Source organism: Elaeis guineensis, chromosome 11 (genome assembly GCF_000442705.2).
Source record: "Elaeis guineensis isolate ETL-2024a chromosome 11, EG11, whole genome shotgun sequence".
Classification (NCBI taxonomy): domain Eukaryota; kingdom Viridiplantae; phylum Streptophyta; class Magnoliopsida; order Arecales; family Arecaceae; genus Elaeis; species Elaeis guineensis.
The window spans coordinates 95,370,796-95,387,341 of record NC_026003.2 but is presented as its reverse complement, the minus strand read 5'-3'; the positions used below and the strand labels follow the sequence as shown (position 1 = coordinate 95,387,341).

Sequence of the window (16,546 nt, the reverse complement as noted above, 5' to 3'; positions counted from 1 at the left end):
AAACAGGAAAGAAAGAGGGAGAAAGAAGAGAGGAGGGCCGGTGGTCATTGTGGACTACTTTGGAGGGAGGAGGGGATTTGTAGAGGACTACCTAGGGTTTTGGCAACCCTAAGAGTCTGAGTCCTAGCTGGAAGTGATGGAGAAGAAGACTCCCATTGGGAGTCTTTTATCTCCATTTTTTTGTTTATTTTTTTGGGCCACTTTAAGATTCATGTGATAGATTGGATTATCACAGAAGCTATCTTGCTTTCCATCATTTAAGATGATTCCTAATAAATGATAAATATATGATAAAATTCAAGTATTTTCTTATTTAATTATCTCCCTCAAAAAATATTATACCTTCTAAATGCTATCATAGAACTACTATGTAAGAGCTAGGTTTGCCATCTTTATCGGCCTCTCAACCATATACTAATCATTTATGATAGCTATGGATGTCTGTTCCTACTCTTCTATTCGTAATGTTATCCAAGAGTAGACAAGACAGTTTAACATGTTTTAAGTGGATTTAGCATATCAAACTCCCTCGTAGCAATCCTTATGGACTCGTTTGGTTCATGAAAAAAACTTTTTTTTTTAAAAATATTTTTTGAGAAGCTGCTTCATAGAAATATGATTTTAGCATATTTGATTGACCATAAAAAAGTGATTTATTTTAGTGTGATTTATATTTGGTTGAGCATTAATTTTTTTAAAAAATTATATAAGATACCTATTATACCTTTGATAGATATAAGATCATACCTTTTTGCTTCAAAACTTTATATAGATAATAATATTATATTTATATTAATATAAATATAATATTAATAGATTATAATATAATATTAGATCATAATATTTATTATATTAATATAATACTAATATGTATGTATTAATATTATATTAATATACTATTAATAGTTTAATATAATTAATTTATTAATAAATATATAAATATAATATTATATTAATATACCATACAAATGCTATATTACTATTAATAAAAATATTATATTTATATAGATATTAAAATAATATTAATATATTATAAATATTATAATATTTATATTAATATAAATATCAAGATAATATTAATATAATATTTATAAAGATAATATTTAAATGATATTTTTAAGAATTTATATGCTCCACAATCACATATTTATAAAATCATCATCATCATTATTTTTGATTTATAATCTTAAAAGAATATTTTTGGAAGAAAAAAGAGATATTAATTTTATTTTTGGGAAGTTTCAAAATCCACCTCTCCTGTGGGTTTTCACTTTTTATAAAATATGAGAAGTATTTTTCATGAGAAGAGTCTTTTTCATTCCTCTTCGTTTAAAACTACAATCAAACGAGAGAACTCTTCTTCACTTTCTAGAAATTGCCACTTCTTCCCTCTACCTCCTATGAACCAAACGAGTCCTATGTCTAGGCCGTTACTTTCTCCTTGTTTGTTATCAGAGCAAGAGAACAAAACATAGAATCTAAAATGTGGAAAGAAAAAAAATTGCAATCCAAAAAGAGGGGAATGAATCCAATGAAAACACCTTGAGAGCTCAAGCATAAGAAAGCTCACATCTTTGAATCCATCTTTCTAGCTAACTTTACGTACATCACCTCCTTAGTTTCTTCCTTTTCTCTTCCTTGGTCAATCCAATATCTCTTGGTTCTAGTCATGTGATCTTTAAGATGTTTTAATTTTTCCTTGTTCTTTTTGTAAATATAATTTATGAGATGTCCTTTTTTTTTTGAATTAAATTTTGTTCAAAATGGATATTTCAATTGGTGTAGGAATGGTTGACTTTTCATCATTGTTAGCATAAAAATTGATTTTTGAATATTCTATGAATACAAATTTGTTGATTTTTGTTGCCTTAATAATTCTGTTGTTGTTTCTATTGGAAACTTCTATCAAACTGTTGCTATTCTATTTCAACTTTGTAGCAGAATAAAGCCTTTGGTTTCTCATTACATGACTGAAAGAGGTGCTTAACTAGTACAATGGTTGTCAATCAACAATTAAATCTGTTGGGTAGAGAAAGGGTTGATATAAACTATTTGATCTAGAGACTCGATCAATGTAATTTACTTGCTATTGTTTGCAATCATATCATATTTGAGAATTATCCACCTGCAAGTTGATCAATTGCTCATTCTTCCAACTTGACATGTTGTTTTTACAATTCTCTATTGATATTATAGGCCATGTCTACAGTCTTATTTAGATCAACTATGCCTATTTCATTGTCTTTTATTTGTTTGTTTAATCAATCATCTTCATTATATATATATATAAAGTGAAATGGATTCCTTATTTGCAAGTGTATAAATTCATAAGTAGCAAACCATATGATATATGATTTTTACTCAAACCTAACCAAAAACTCTCTCCTTTATTTGGAAACAAGTACCCTTTGGCAAAGCAAGAGAATAATCTTTTGAGGACTTACAAAACATAAAATAAAATAAAATTCCCTGGAGATTTAAAAGACATCTTACATTGGTGATATATATATATATATATATATATATATATATATATTGATGATGTCTTAAGAGGCACCAAGAGGACAGGCACATACAGTGCCGACTCTTGTAGCTAAAAATAAGGGTTGCTGAAAAAATAACCAGGTTTTTTTGTCCCCTAGAGCTTTAAATCTACTTAGAATCTTACATTTAATATTTACTTCAAATATTTAAGAGTGCTTTGAGGATTTTCAAGAGTACATTTGGTTACAAAATAAAAAAAAAAAATCAGATTAGATGGGTTAAATGAAGTAAGTTGGTCATATCCTAGGTTTCTAAAAAATAGTGTAGGTTGGTAATCTAGAAAGAGGGTTAAATTGTTCTAACTTTGCATTTAGGGGTCGTTCTTTTGTGGATAAATATCCTGAGAAAGTTGATCGATTTTTTTATTAACTAATTTATCTATATTCTCATATTTTTTAAGATGGGTAAGTAACTTTATTATGGACAATATTTATCTATAAAATGAAGAAAAATTTTATCAATCCAAAGAGTGGCTAAATTATTTTTCCATCGGTTAGTAAAATAGGCATTTAATGCTATACCTAAAACACTCATTCTCATTTTCAATGTCTCCATCATTCAATGTTTAATAACTTAGTCAAATCTAAAAAATATAAGGGATATCATGAAAAATATGAATAAATTTTATCAATTATTTAGAAAAATAATAATATAAAAGAACATGAGTAACACATTTCGAAACTACTTTTTCTATGTGTAAAAGATATTGATAAATTATTTTTCTATCTAATCAGAAATATATGAATTCTCAAATAAATGTTTTACCTACAAAAAAATGGATCCTTAAGAAAGTTATTCCGCGACTAAGTGAGTAAATGAATTAAGAGGAGAAAATATAAAGCATGTATGATGAATTAATTTTATTGAAATATTTATCCTTTCTTACCAAAAAGTGGTTTAATTCCTATGCTTAAATGAGTACTTGTCTAATTGATTTACTACTTTAAAAGAATAAAATAGATCCTGTAACCTAGGAGTTGATTAGGGCTGCAAGTGCTTGGATTAACTGATGACCTCACCGGGTTAAACCATGCCAAGCCTGTTTTGAAAACCACTTCGGGTCTAAATTTTGGAGCTCCCTCCTCGCCCCGGTCCGACCCGACTTGACCCAATCCGATCCAATCTCAATGAATCTAAGCTAACACCAACCCGGCCTTATCCCGGGTCGGATTCGGGTTACGCAGGGCTCTACGGACCCGAAATAGCCCTCTCAAATACCAGCCTCCAATCGACCAATCCCCAAAATTTCCAAACCCCTTTCCCCAAACCGTCGGAAACCTAGCCTCGGCCCTCTCCGGCGGAACTCCGGCGACCTGGACTCTCCGCCATCCCTCCCCCGGTCAGGTCGGCCATCCCCACATGCCGGAGGCCCCGCTTTCCGAGCCACTTCTCGCCTTGGCCTTCCCCGCTGGGTTCTGATGGGATGTTCTTCTCGCGTTCACACCTCTGAAGGTAAGCTCGAGTACCTCTTCGGTTTAATACGGCGGTGGTTCTTGGAGGCGCCTCGCCTTGCTTGATCTCTCGTTGCCTCTTCGTTTACTTCACCTTCGGGTCAATGGATAAGTGTCTTCGGATTCGGAACATGACATCCTTTTTAGTTTTAGGGGTTGTGAACTTAGTGCTTATCGGCTTGTACCCATTTTAAGGGTAAAATAAGAGAGAAATTATGAGGTTATTCGATTTCAGGCAGCAAGTTTTGTTTTCTACCGAGGACTTACAATTTATTCGCATAAAGATGGTTCCTTTTCTGCTCTAAAGGGATAAAAGGGCCATTTGTAGTTCATTGTGTTGATCCCAAATGAACACGGTCTAGATGTATGCTATAAAGATGGTTAATCTCATAAAAGCTGAAGTTTGTTTTGCCTTCTGGGCAGGTCTTATAAAATGGATTTTGTGTCTGTCTTGGTAGGTGGCACTTGTTTTTGCTAGACAAGGTTTTCAGCTGGATTACTTTGATTCATTAAGCACATAAATGATTGCTTGGTTTGATGGTATTTCGTGGTTTTCTTCCATCTTTCAGTGATTAGCAGTAGCATTTATCAATGAAGTTCTCATCGTTATTGATTTAATTTTAAATTCACAGTCTTGAAATTTTAGAGTAATCAGTTAGAATATATATTTATTTTTTCTTTGTTTTTATAATTTAAGGCATTTAAAACTATTGATTGGATGCAGTTTAAGAAGACTTGGTTGATATGGTTGTTGAAATGATCCTTATGCAATTTTTTGTTTCAACCTTTGGTTTTAGTTGGATGTTTTTGGTGGTATTTTAATACCAGTTAGTCTGCTTGACCAAAGCATCGACATGACCCAGCCTCGTCACAGCATCAACCCAAACATTTTGGGTTGGGATTGGGTCTAGGTCATGCTTGACCTGCTCCTGCCCAAAGGTCCTGGCCTGGTCTGGCTCTATAGTTGATAGAATAATTGGCAGTAGATGCCAAGTGCATAGACTTAAGATAGTAGGCTTTGTATCTTTTTGATCATATGCTAATAGTTTTAAGATATTAAAATTTAAGTGCAGACCAGCTGGGTGAATTGATTCACTAAGTGGAGAATCACTCAAAATTTAGTTTGCAACTAAGGTCTATGGCTCTTGTCCTCAAACAACCTGCAAAATCTAATTGAAAACTGTATCTGATCATATTCTGGTCCTAATAGTGTCTTATTTATTGCAAACATCTCGATAAACAAGTCTTACTTGTAGACTTGGGACAATTAGGATTCTTGAGATATAGACGGAAGTTATTTTGCTTGGAATAAGATTTGTTTGTCTTCACATTAAAGATCTTTGTTATAAGTTGATAGACTAGTTGGTTATATTCATAGACTGAATTGCAAAGACAAATATCATCTCGGATTTTGTTGGAGAAACTGTTGCCTACCCATTTAGATGCTGGAGCTAAAGGCACCACCTAGTGTCAATGCAGTTTCGCTTGTTTCAAAGTTGTACATGTTTCTGTCACTAATTCATTTCTCTGAATTTGATGAAGCATTTTTTCAAAGATTCTATTCAAATTGTTGCAATTATGGAAGAATTAGGAGAAATTTATAGAAATTTAGAGAAAATAAGATCTTTCTATGGGTTTGGTTACATTAGATAAGTGTCTCTGTGTATTTGGTTTGACATGTATTATATTGCCATCAAACATGGAGGTAACCTGCTATGCTTTAGAATGATGTCAGACTTGATTATTTTGTAGGTTTTTTAAAATTAATATTCTATCTAATTGATGCAAAACTATGAAAATAATACAATAAAAGTCCTAAACAACACTCTATTACATGAAATAATATCCATTTTATTTTGTTCACTTGTTTTATTTTTTCTTTATTCATATTTTCCTGATTTCATTCTTTTATTTTGTTTTTTGTAATTTTTCAGTTGAATATTCAAGCTATGTCTGGACCTCCTAAAGGGCAAAATTGACAAAACTCAAATTCATATGGCCCAGGAAAAACAAAAATCCAAACTGAGTTTTTGAACTTTGTGACCCATACTATTAACTTTTAACCATATATTAGGCTTGTATGTAGTTTTCAATATGTTTATATGGGTTTATATAATGTTTTCTAAACATAATCTAGAATATTTTCCCCTTCTTAGTAGTGTTTGTGAATTGCAAGAGTTCATGAGTTGGAGAAAAATTGTTAAGCAATTCAAGGTTAAGGCTTCGTTTGGTTGCTAAGAAAGGGAGGGCAGGGCAAAGAATTTTTGTTAGAAATGAAGCTTCTTTTCCATTTTTTGGTACTAAAAAGAAAAATTGAGGAGAAAAATAAAGATAAAGTAGAAGTCCAAAGTGTTCTCAAACATTCTCTAATTTTTCTCCTCCAAAATGTAGTAACTTTGCGAGACAATAACAACCGGGAGAGTAGGTTAGGCTAATCATATCTTAACCACTTTTTCAACAACTTTCTCCCCAATTTTGTTACTACAACCAAACATGAGAAAATAATCAATTTTCTTTTCTTTTCTTCTTTTGTTTTATCTTTCTTTTCTTTCATTTTCTCAGCAGCCAAATAGAGCCTAAAGGATTGCATCTGACACTCTTTCACTTCTTAAGCGAAAATAGTTATTATAGACTTGCTAGCTTTAGTTCCAGTCATATTCATTTTTTGAATGCATTATTAATGGGCACAAACCTAAGTTTCTAATAAGTATATAAAATTTGGAATTACATGGATAAAGGAAATATGATGATGAATACTGATTTGCTCGTGTTTTCTGTGGATATATGGGTTTACCACTGAAAGATGGGGGCAAGTTGGAAGAGTATGATGCATTTTTTGGTATGGAGAACTATCCCATTACAGCAGCATTGGTTGACCTCCAAGCTACTCCATTGGTGTTATAATGGCTATATTGAAATTTTGATTGCGAATATCATTATAAGAAGGGCAGCCAGCAGGTGAAATGGGTATGGTGTCTTAAGAGAGTGTAGCCCCTTAGGTTTTGAGGGGCAAAAAGGCTTTGGAGATTGGATTTTTATGAAGAGCCAGATGAAAAATGGTTGCAAGATTTCAATTCTACAATATATGTTGCATGGACACCAATGCAAGAATCAGATTCAAACATGTATCCAAGCACTTGACTTGACAAGAGGGAAAGGGAGATATAGGGGTACATAGGATAAAACATAATTTTAATGAACTTCTATATTTATATCTTTGAACATTGTTTGTCTAAAAGTTAAAAAACTATTTAAAAGATATTATTTGTTAAGATCTTTCAACATACATGTTTCTCAGTCAAACAACCCAATTAACTTGAGGATATAATATAAATAATATTTTGCAAACTTATTTCAACACCTACATCCTCGACCAATTTCTAAAAGAACAATTACTTTAGAATAATATTGCAAAATGGGGGGTCAAGCTCATTGTTGGAAGAGTTCAGCCTTCTTCCAATCTTTAAAAGTGGCTACCAAAGAACTTCATAAGTATCCAAGTGTCTGATACATATTTGAATCAGATACTTATCCTACTCAGATACGCAACTAACATAGATTTTTGGAGCTCAACAGCAGTGTCCAGATAACATAGATGCAGAACGGTTTGAACTAAGGCTATGAAAAAGGTTTTGAGACATAAAAACTGTTGTTTGCGCATCTGAACGTTTCAGTTTTGGCAAGTTTAGATTGGATAGGAGTGCTAAAGTGAAGCTTTGTGTGGATAGGAGTGTCATTTGTATGGATAAATGCTGAAGAGAGATTTCTTGATATTTTATATTACAGGTTATTTTCTTAGTTTATCAAAATTCAGTTGAAAAATTGCTAGCATGTGGTGATTAGCAAGGGATAATGAGTCTATCACTTTTAGGAAAAATCACTTCGATGAGGCTATGGATATAGAAAGTCTCCTCTCCATGCTTGATGTGCTTAACATAAATTCTGAGATGTGATATTGTAGAACTTCACAATGAAAAGGAAAAAGTTATCTTCTTTTTGCCAGATATTCTAAAATTTTATTTCTTTGGTGAGCGAAATGTTATTTGAAGTGGCAAATATGGAATTTAGAGCTTTTACTGGCACCCCAGCAATACTATGACTGGTTATCTTAATGAAGATTCTTATTCTGGAAAATCTTGCAAAGGAAGATATTCATAGTGATGATAGTGTCACTGTTATATGGAGAAAAAATTTGTGATTGCTTTCTATTACATTGCATACTGACACTGGAAGTGTACCTTGAGTTGGCCTTTGCACTTATCTAATTTATTTAAACCATGCATTACTTGTGATTCATGTCGTAAGTTATAGGTAATTATGTGTTTGACTAGTGTGTCTTAGTTTCTTGTGAAAACTTTTAGGACCATATTTTGTCTTTTTTGTATTCTGTAGTGTTTTTTCATATTTTACACATTTATCCCTTCTAATAGAGGATGAATTAATTGTGTTAAATATTGCATAGCAATGGGGCCTTGTATGACGGAGGCCCATCCAATAGTAAGGAATGTTAGGCACAAATATAGAAATTAGGGAATTTTATTTTTATGTGGACTCTAGAACTAGAGTTTTGTGGACTCTAGCATTAAAATTTTGTGGACTTTAGTATTCTATGCAGCCTCTTATTAGGTTTCTGGGTTGGCTATATAAACCCATTGCTGTTTTAATAGAGAATACAGTTTACATTATTGAGAATGCATAATATTGAGATATCCCCTTTCTCTCTATTCTTCTCTTCTCTCTCTTCTTCTCCTCCTCCTCCTCTTCTCTCCCCTCTTCTTCTGCTCCCTCTGTCCTGCATCATTGTCCCATGCCCATACCTACATATGTACTTTGCAGGGACTGTTTCCACTTGGTTGCTTTAAACAAGCCTTTTTTGTGAATTCTGGGTTATTAATTGTTTCTCAAATGGTGCCACAAGCTACTGTTAGAAGGCTTAAAGGGTTAAAGCTAAAGTTTATTAGAGACCTATCACAGATTAGGATAGTTGGTGAAGAAGAATATCATGTTGTATTTGATTCTGGTTTGGGGATGCCATACCCATTTTTAAAACAATTTGTCTTTTTTATGATCTTCTAATTCTTTTCTCAACTTTATTTGATGCCTTTCTGCCTATCTCGTCTTTGAATTGCAGTGAAATCCCTTTTCATGTTAAAGAAAGATTTTTTGTGTTAAAAAATTTTTGCATCCTAATAATCCAATGGAATAGAAAGGCTACCGGCATATTTATTTTGAGGCATTTCTCTATGGAATCACTTCAGAAGACTAAATAACATAGGTATGACTATAGGTTTCTAGATTAAGAATTCTAACATAAGGATATACCGCACCAAGGTTTGCCATACCATGCCGAATCGGCCGGTACACCCCATCTCGTACCGGACCGGCAGAGAACCGGCACGATTCGGCCAGTAAAATCGGTACACTGACGGTACCGAAGAAAAAAGAACGGAAAGTGAGAAAGAGAGAGAGAGAGGGGAGGAGAGGGAGGTAGGAGCCGCCGGAGGCCGGCGGTGGCCGGCTGCGGCCGTCGGAGGGCTTCCGAGCCCTGTATCGCCCGATAGGGCTCTCAAGAGAGCAAAAAAGAAAGAGGAAGAGCGCTCGGAAGGGGGGCGGGGAACCTATCGGACGGACGGTGCCTCCGTTGCGAGGCTCCCAGTGGCCGGCGAGCTGACGCCGACGGCCTGAGGGCGATCGAGCGGGCGGAGCCCCTTCGCGGCTGCGTCCCCTTCTTTTTCGAAACAGACGATGTCTGTTTCGATTTTTTCTTTTTTTTTTTGTTTTAAACTTATGAAGTCGGCAACTGAGTTGCCGATTTAAGAATTTTTTAAAAAAAAACAAAAATCGTGAAGCCGGCAAATCGTTTGCCGACTTCGCTTAAAATCATATTTTTTAAAAAAATTTACGAAACAGGGACGGTGCCTCTGTTTCACGCCTGTGGCGCCGCGCGCGTGAACTGCGCCTTCCGACGGCCACGGCGGCCAGTAGGAGGCCGTCCGGCGGCCCCGCCGGTTCCTTCTCCTCCCTCTTTTTTTTTCTTCCTCTCTCTCTCTCTCTCTATTTCTCTTTTTTTTTTCCAGTTTGGGTCGTTGGTTCGGTACGGTATGAAACCATACCGAACCATACCGCCGGCCGGCCGAAACGGCCGGCGGTACCAGTTCAGCATACCTTGTACCGCACGTTAGAAATTTATATATATAAAAAGCATGACATTGGCAGCATTTATGTGGTGACCAGAGTTGCCATCCGTACCTTTATGACATGTTTGTTTTGCAAGAAGTGGAATGGTGCGCTTCAGTTTATTTGATTGCCTGCAGGTGTTTGTTCCAACAGAAGCATGACAGAGTTCCAAGAGTCCCAAGGGGGCCTCAAAATTACTTTGGCTTTAACCACTTTGATGTTCAAATCAAGTTTGTAAACTCAAGAGCTGAGTTGGGGTGGGGGTTGTGGAAGGAATTTCATGAGGCCTCTTCTACCCAAACTTGTAAAATAGACTACCTGGCTAGATTGGACTGAACCAACTTGGCTTGGTCCAATCTAAACAGATCGGGCATGACCCAGTGAAACGAACTGAACTAGGCCCAAACAGGCCAGTTGATCTTGGTCCTTTTAGCGCAACTTGGCTGGAGCTGATCTTAATTCCATGTTCTTCAAGAATCAAAACAAACACCCAAGGTTGCTGGGAAGTCCTCTTCCAAAAATTTCATTTAATGTAAATACTGTCTATACCACTGAAGTATATTAAACAATACTTTATTTCTCTACACTTCCATCATTTTTTTTTTTTTGAGAAGTACCCTTCCGTCACTTTGGCATGAAATTTTATGCTTTGTAATATATTAAGTTTAATGAAATTGTACAACTGTTGCCACCATCAATCATGTTGCAATTATATCAACAATATCTTCAAATACACCTTATTTGTAGTTTCTAGTGATGATGTTTCTCAACATTCCTCGATTTTAATGTAGAGATGAGCAAAAGTATGTGTTTAGCATGCTTCTTATTGTTTGTTCATAACTGTTGTCATTTACATGTAGATGCTTTTATGCTTGGCATGCTTTCTATTGTTTATTCATTAATTATTATCATTTACATGTGTAGAATACTCTATCAGCCTTTGTCTGGGTAAATTTGAATAATCATATTGTTTCTTGTTGTAGCCTTGCTTAAATTTGTGTTTTCTTTAGTACCTTTTGGGTCTATGATCATGCTAGCTTTTGTAATAGACTGTTTTAGATTTGTTCAGTACACTTGCATTTGACATGTTTATCAATATTTATTACACATCTTTAGCATGGTGTTAGATAATATTTTTAGTTAGGCAAGTTAGTATTTTTGTTTGATAAACAAGTGTAGTTTCAAACATAAAAGAAATAAAGAGGATTGATATATCAACGACAGAAGGGGAAAAGCTCTCCTAGCTACCTCAGCCTGCTGATTGTGTCATTTGGCAGTACACATCTTTTGGTTATGGTACTTGTGATTGGTATGGTATGAATTATAGTAATTGTGGTGCAAAGTGTAACAACAAGTCAAATTCAGCTTGTGGTCATCAATAGAATAGGGGATTAAGAGATCATGGACTGTACAAGGAACCTTCAAATATGGATCATGATACAGTATCCTATTATAAAGTGATAGGAGTTTTTGAAAGGAAAGGTGGCAAAGGCCAGAGGTGTGGACAGGACTCACTAGAAGCAGAAGATGAGGAAGCTTAGCAATGGAAGGGGTCAATATATTGAGTCGGTAATATTAGAGAATAAGAAAGGTAAGGCTTAGCAATGGAAGAGAGCACACAATATTGAGCAGTCAGCTTGGCTGATGTAGGGTTTGTAATAAACACACCTTTTCCATTACTGTGATAACCAGAGTGATGTTCATTATTTTATGAATCATATCTAAGTTTGGCTATCATTTCACTTGCCATCATTATGTTTTGGTATCTATTACATTGTGTTGAAGATTCTGCGTAAAAAAAATTCTGAATTAATGCCGGTCATCCATTGTGACATTAGGTAACAGAGATGCATTACAATTGCACCAGCATTAGCCAGTTTCAATTGCTAGCAGTGATGGCAAGTATGATGATTAAAATGAAGTGGAAGGGTTATCTGGTGAATTTGAGAGAGTCCTCTATCTACTTGTCCTTAGTTTCAAACTTTGGATAGGACAACTGCGATCATTCTCCCTTTTGTCCATCACTTCCAGAATGACATTCTATGGCATCCTACCATCCACTATCTATCCCCTGCTACCGAGCAAGTCAGCATTGCAACCTTTGTGGCGTGATCATTGCTCGAATGCATCACCGCTGTCCACCTTTGCTCATGGTATTATTATCATCTTGGCTATCTCGCATCCCCTCGATCCATGATAAATCTTGAGTTAATCTTTTGTTGATGTCCATGCGGCATATCGGACTTTTCTCACTTCAGATATCTTTTGACCTCCATCTTAGTTGCCATTTGTTTATTATAATATACTTCTATTGTAGTACAGTAATTATTATTTTATTTTTATACTTTCATGAGAAGTGATGTTGTTATTAAATTATTATTGGATTATTATAACATTAATTATAATAATAATTATCTTATAAAATAATTTGATATTATAATAGTTAGATATATTACTATCATTTATATCTATCTATATCTGTATCTATATGTATGTATGTATGTATGTATATATATGTATGTATGTATGTATGTATCTATGTATATATGTATGTATGTATGTATGTATATATGTAAATTAATTAAGTATATTAGGATCCTAATAATATAAGAATAATTATTATAATAATTTATTAATACAAAATTGACTTGATATTATAATAATTTTGTAGGCACTCCTTTGAGGGCTGAATTCAATTGCAACAAATCTTGTAATTGTAACTGTGGCCAAATTTTCCTGTCGTTCCATTACAAAATTTGAACCCTTGATGTTCAAATGCTACTTGCAATTGCAAGCATGCAGATTGTTGTTTCAAATGCTTGCAATAAATACATATGATCCACGATCAAGAAAAGAATAGCAATATCTAAATGATGGTGTACAATATCGTTCAGCCATCGGCCCCCTGTTATTGGATCTAATCCTCCATGAAAATCGAGGAATTCTGTGTATTTTGACCAGTTCTAGGTGAAAGGGGGGGTTGCTCCCTAGGCAAAACTGGGATGAAGTTGAGCCAAAAGGTCCTGATTCAAGATAAATTCATGAGGAAATGTTTTTTCTTTAGGATCAATTCCACCTTCAAGAAATTGGTTAATTGGTAAAGATGCATAGATTTGGTGCTTTGCCCAAGAGAGCAGCCTAAGTCCTGGTAATCTCGCTAAGTGGTGATTTTACGTAGATTCTATATTTGAAACCAAGCCAATTTTGGGGCAGCTTCGTTGCAGCTGCAACCTGCGAAATTGCAGGCAAACAAACAGCCCTTAGCCTCCTGTGATTGCCAACTGCTATGTCCTTTGCTCTAACCTAGCATTCTCCGCTTCCAACATCATTGATGTCCTTTGCTCCCATGTCCTCTTTGAAGGACCATGGAAGTGCATTGCTGTTAGATGGGTCAAGGTAATAGGGGAAAGGCAGGTGGAGGCGGTGAATGTGTCATCAATGGCCGAGGGAGGGGAATAGGGTGGAGGCAGAGTAGGGAAGGTGGTGAAAGGGTATTGCTAAGTGCCAAGGCTGGGGAATGGGGGGAATGGAGGCACGGGAGAGGTGATGCTAGTGGTTGATTTAGGGAAACAAAGTAGAGTTAGAGGAGGAGAGGTGGTGGAGCACAAAGTTATTGGCAAAGGCTAGTGATATCAAATGGAGATGGTGGACGCTAGTCTCGATGGCCAAAGATGAGGGTGGGTGGAGGAGATTGAGTGGAGCTGGAAGTGCATAACTGATGGTCGTTGATGGCCAAAGAAGGTGGTGGGAGGAGGCAGAGAGGAAGTGGAAGTAAGTGATGGTTGTGTGATAAACGTCACAAGCAACATTGACCAAAAATGATCCATATTAGCTGCAGGCAGTCATGTGCCTGGGCTTAGGGAATCCCATACAAACTTCTCATTGGAGTGGAGATTTTGAGTTGTGCTTCCATAACTTGCTCATAGATTGAAATAGAAACATCTCTCAATGGTATGTGTTATATGTTTATCGAAACTTTAAGGCTGTCTTTGTTTGTGGGTTAAAGGTGGGCTTAGAGGAGTTGTTGTTCCTTTACTCCACTTTTTCCACTTTTAACTTGCCAGACACTAAAAATTTTCTTTGTTTATTTCAAGGTTAGACTTGAAATTTAAAAAGAAATGCTACGTTTTCCACATAACTTGGAGTAAACTACTCCAACCTGTGTGGTGGAGTAATTCATCTGGAGCAAAGAGGTTGAGTGGGCTAACCCCTCTACTCTGGGTAATTCCGCAACCAAACTGGCCTTAAATGGAATCAGAACTGATCTTAGTAGATTATACTTTTGGATGCACCACCGTTCTTCAGCTGTTTAAACTAGATCACATTCTTTGGGCATAGAGTGGATCATGCTTGAATGAGCTTCAAGATGCATGTTAATTGTTATGGTACCACTTGCGATGCAGATTAGATTTTCTTATATTAGATTCAAAGCAGACAAAGTGAATTTACCTTCTTCTGAACTGTCTTGTCTTTGTAATGTATGTCAAGCCGATTGCATCTATTTGTTGCGTTTATAACAGCCTTAATCTTAATTGACAGAGATTTTATTTTCTTCAGGCTTATCACTGCCCAGTGCTGCTAGTCAGTTTTTCCTTAAATCATGGATGGCCCAAGTAGAGATGATCATGTAAGCATCCATCAGCTGGGTTCCTAAATCTCTGATTAATTTATGTTCTGAGAATAAATCCTGATACAGGAAGGAGTGACTGTTGTGGGATTCGAAGTTCCAAGATCACCGGATTCAAGCTACAACAACCCCATTCCAGGGAATGAAGATGAAGCTAGGGAGCCACCAGTGGTTCCACCTCATTTGCAGCATTCCTTGCTGCGCTTCCCGCCAAGCCAAGATGATTCTAGCAGTCTCCCATTGCCTCAGAATGTTATTCTTAACCACCTCTACATAGAGAACCGGGAGAGCCCGAGATCAGTTGTAGCTCTGGGGATCACCCATCGTTTCCGTTCAAAATTTGTTACAGTTGTGCTCTATAAGCCGGTCCAGAGGTGAATTTGATGATTATTGGTCATTCATGGTTATTTTAACTTATGGAGGAAGATCGACAGCACTCTTGGGTTTTGTGGCCAAACTGCAATTGCAGATCCATTGATTGCCCATTATTTTAGAATGGAACAATCGTTATTCATTTAGCCTTTTGGGCTTCAGATGATGGTGGGGCTAGTTTCTCTGAAGTTCTGTAAGTCTCTACAGATGCTTTTATTGAGTTGTTCATGGGTATGAACTGAATCAATATTATTACTGTAGTATATGTTTTGTAATATAAATTTGGTCCAACACTCCAACTCGTGTCGTCAAAAGATTCAGTGCGTGGTCTGCTTTCAAGAGGTACAATGATATAAGCTTTAATTAGCACCTGTAGCAGTTAAATGGTATTTAATGTTTTTTTTGTTTCTTTGCGTTGTGTTAATTAAGGGGATGGCCTAAATTTACTGTGTTTACTGTCTATTGCTTCTGTTGCTTGGTTGGAATCCAGGCCTGACGATTCCGTTCAAAGTTGGAACATTCTCTTCTATGCGACCCTCAGGGTTCACAATGCTTGGGTCTTCCATGTAGGTTACCCAAGGAGGATGGTCCTCTCTAAAATGACCCTAACGTCCAAGGTAGGATTTGAATCTAGTTTGGGGTATGACCAATTTTTGAGTTCTCTGTGTATCCCAATATTAATTTTTGTTTAAATATTTAAGGAATCATACTTCTCTTTTATCTTAGGTTGGCTCGAACTTGGGTTAGAATTAACCGGCACTCAAATGCATTAGGTTGGATTTGGGTTAGAGTTAACCAACTATGCCGAAACGATTTGATGGTTTTGAGAAAATTCTCACGGTCTTGACTTGACTCGACCAATTGGATCCAAGTTAAAATCGTAACCTGAAAGAAGACTGAATTGGGTCCGCATCACGTCACATGGCCCGGATGTAGATTTCCAAACCGAATTGGGCTTACAGAAATTCAGGCTTGTTCACCTGTGACTTCTCCCGATCTATCACAACTTGCTCTACCAGCATGAAGCTTTCCCATTTTTGACAATATATATATATATATATATATATATATATATATATATATATATATATATATATATATAAAAGACTAATTCTTTGTCCACTTGCGAAGAAAAAGCACACCACAATTACATCGAACCATGAATAATGAGATAAACATTTAATATTGCTTAGTTTTTTTCTCAAATTTTTTTTGACGAAAATATTTTTTTTCTCTGTTGAAATAAAATAAAGAAAGAATAGTATTAATACTTCTTAATATCTCATATAATTTTTTGTGAAAATATATGATATCCAGAATAATATATATGATTTTCTGTATCTTTATGTAATATCTTATTGATTATTATGATTTC

General features: G+C 35.5%; 1 protein-coding gene across 2 annotated transcripts; it reads left to right on the top strand.

The window, feature by feature from the left end:
* The first annotated feature begins 3,778 nt into the window (after positions 1-3,778).
* On the top strand, positions 3,779-15,542 carry LOC105053567 (SNF1-related protein kinase regulatory subunit beta-3). Of its 2 annotated transcripts, XM_073245829.1 has the most exons (4): positions 3,782-3,996; positions 10,310-10,704; positions 14,730-14,799; positions 14,869-15,542. In XM_073245829.1, the coding sequence occupies exons 3-4, from the start codon at positions 14,773-14,775 to the stop codon at positions 15,175-15,177; spliced, it is 336 nt and encodes a 111-aa protein (XP_073101930.1). In that variant the 5' UTR covers positions 3,782-3,996; positions 10,310-10,704; positions 14,730-14,772; the 3' UTR covers positions 15,178-15,542. The 2 variants fall into 2 exon arrangements, with proteins under 2 accessions (XP_010933082.1, XP_073101930.1); XM_010934780.4 differs by lacking the exon at positions 10,310-10,704 and having other exon boundaries at positions 3,779-3,996.
* The last annotated feature ends 1,004 nt before the right edge of the window (positions 15,543-16,546 follow it).

What these genes read in the sequence shown, in the direction of transcription:
- LOC105053567 (XM_010934780.4), top strand. Translation starts at nt 14,773, where the DNA reads ATGGATGGCCCAAGTAGAGATGATCAT. An exon ending in GCCCAAGTAGAGATGATCAT is followed by an intron (nt 14,800 to 14,868) that starts GTAAGCATCCAT and finishes ATCCTGATACAG; the next exon opens with GAAGGAGTGACTGTTGTGGG.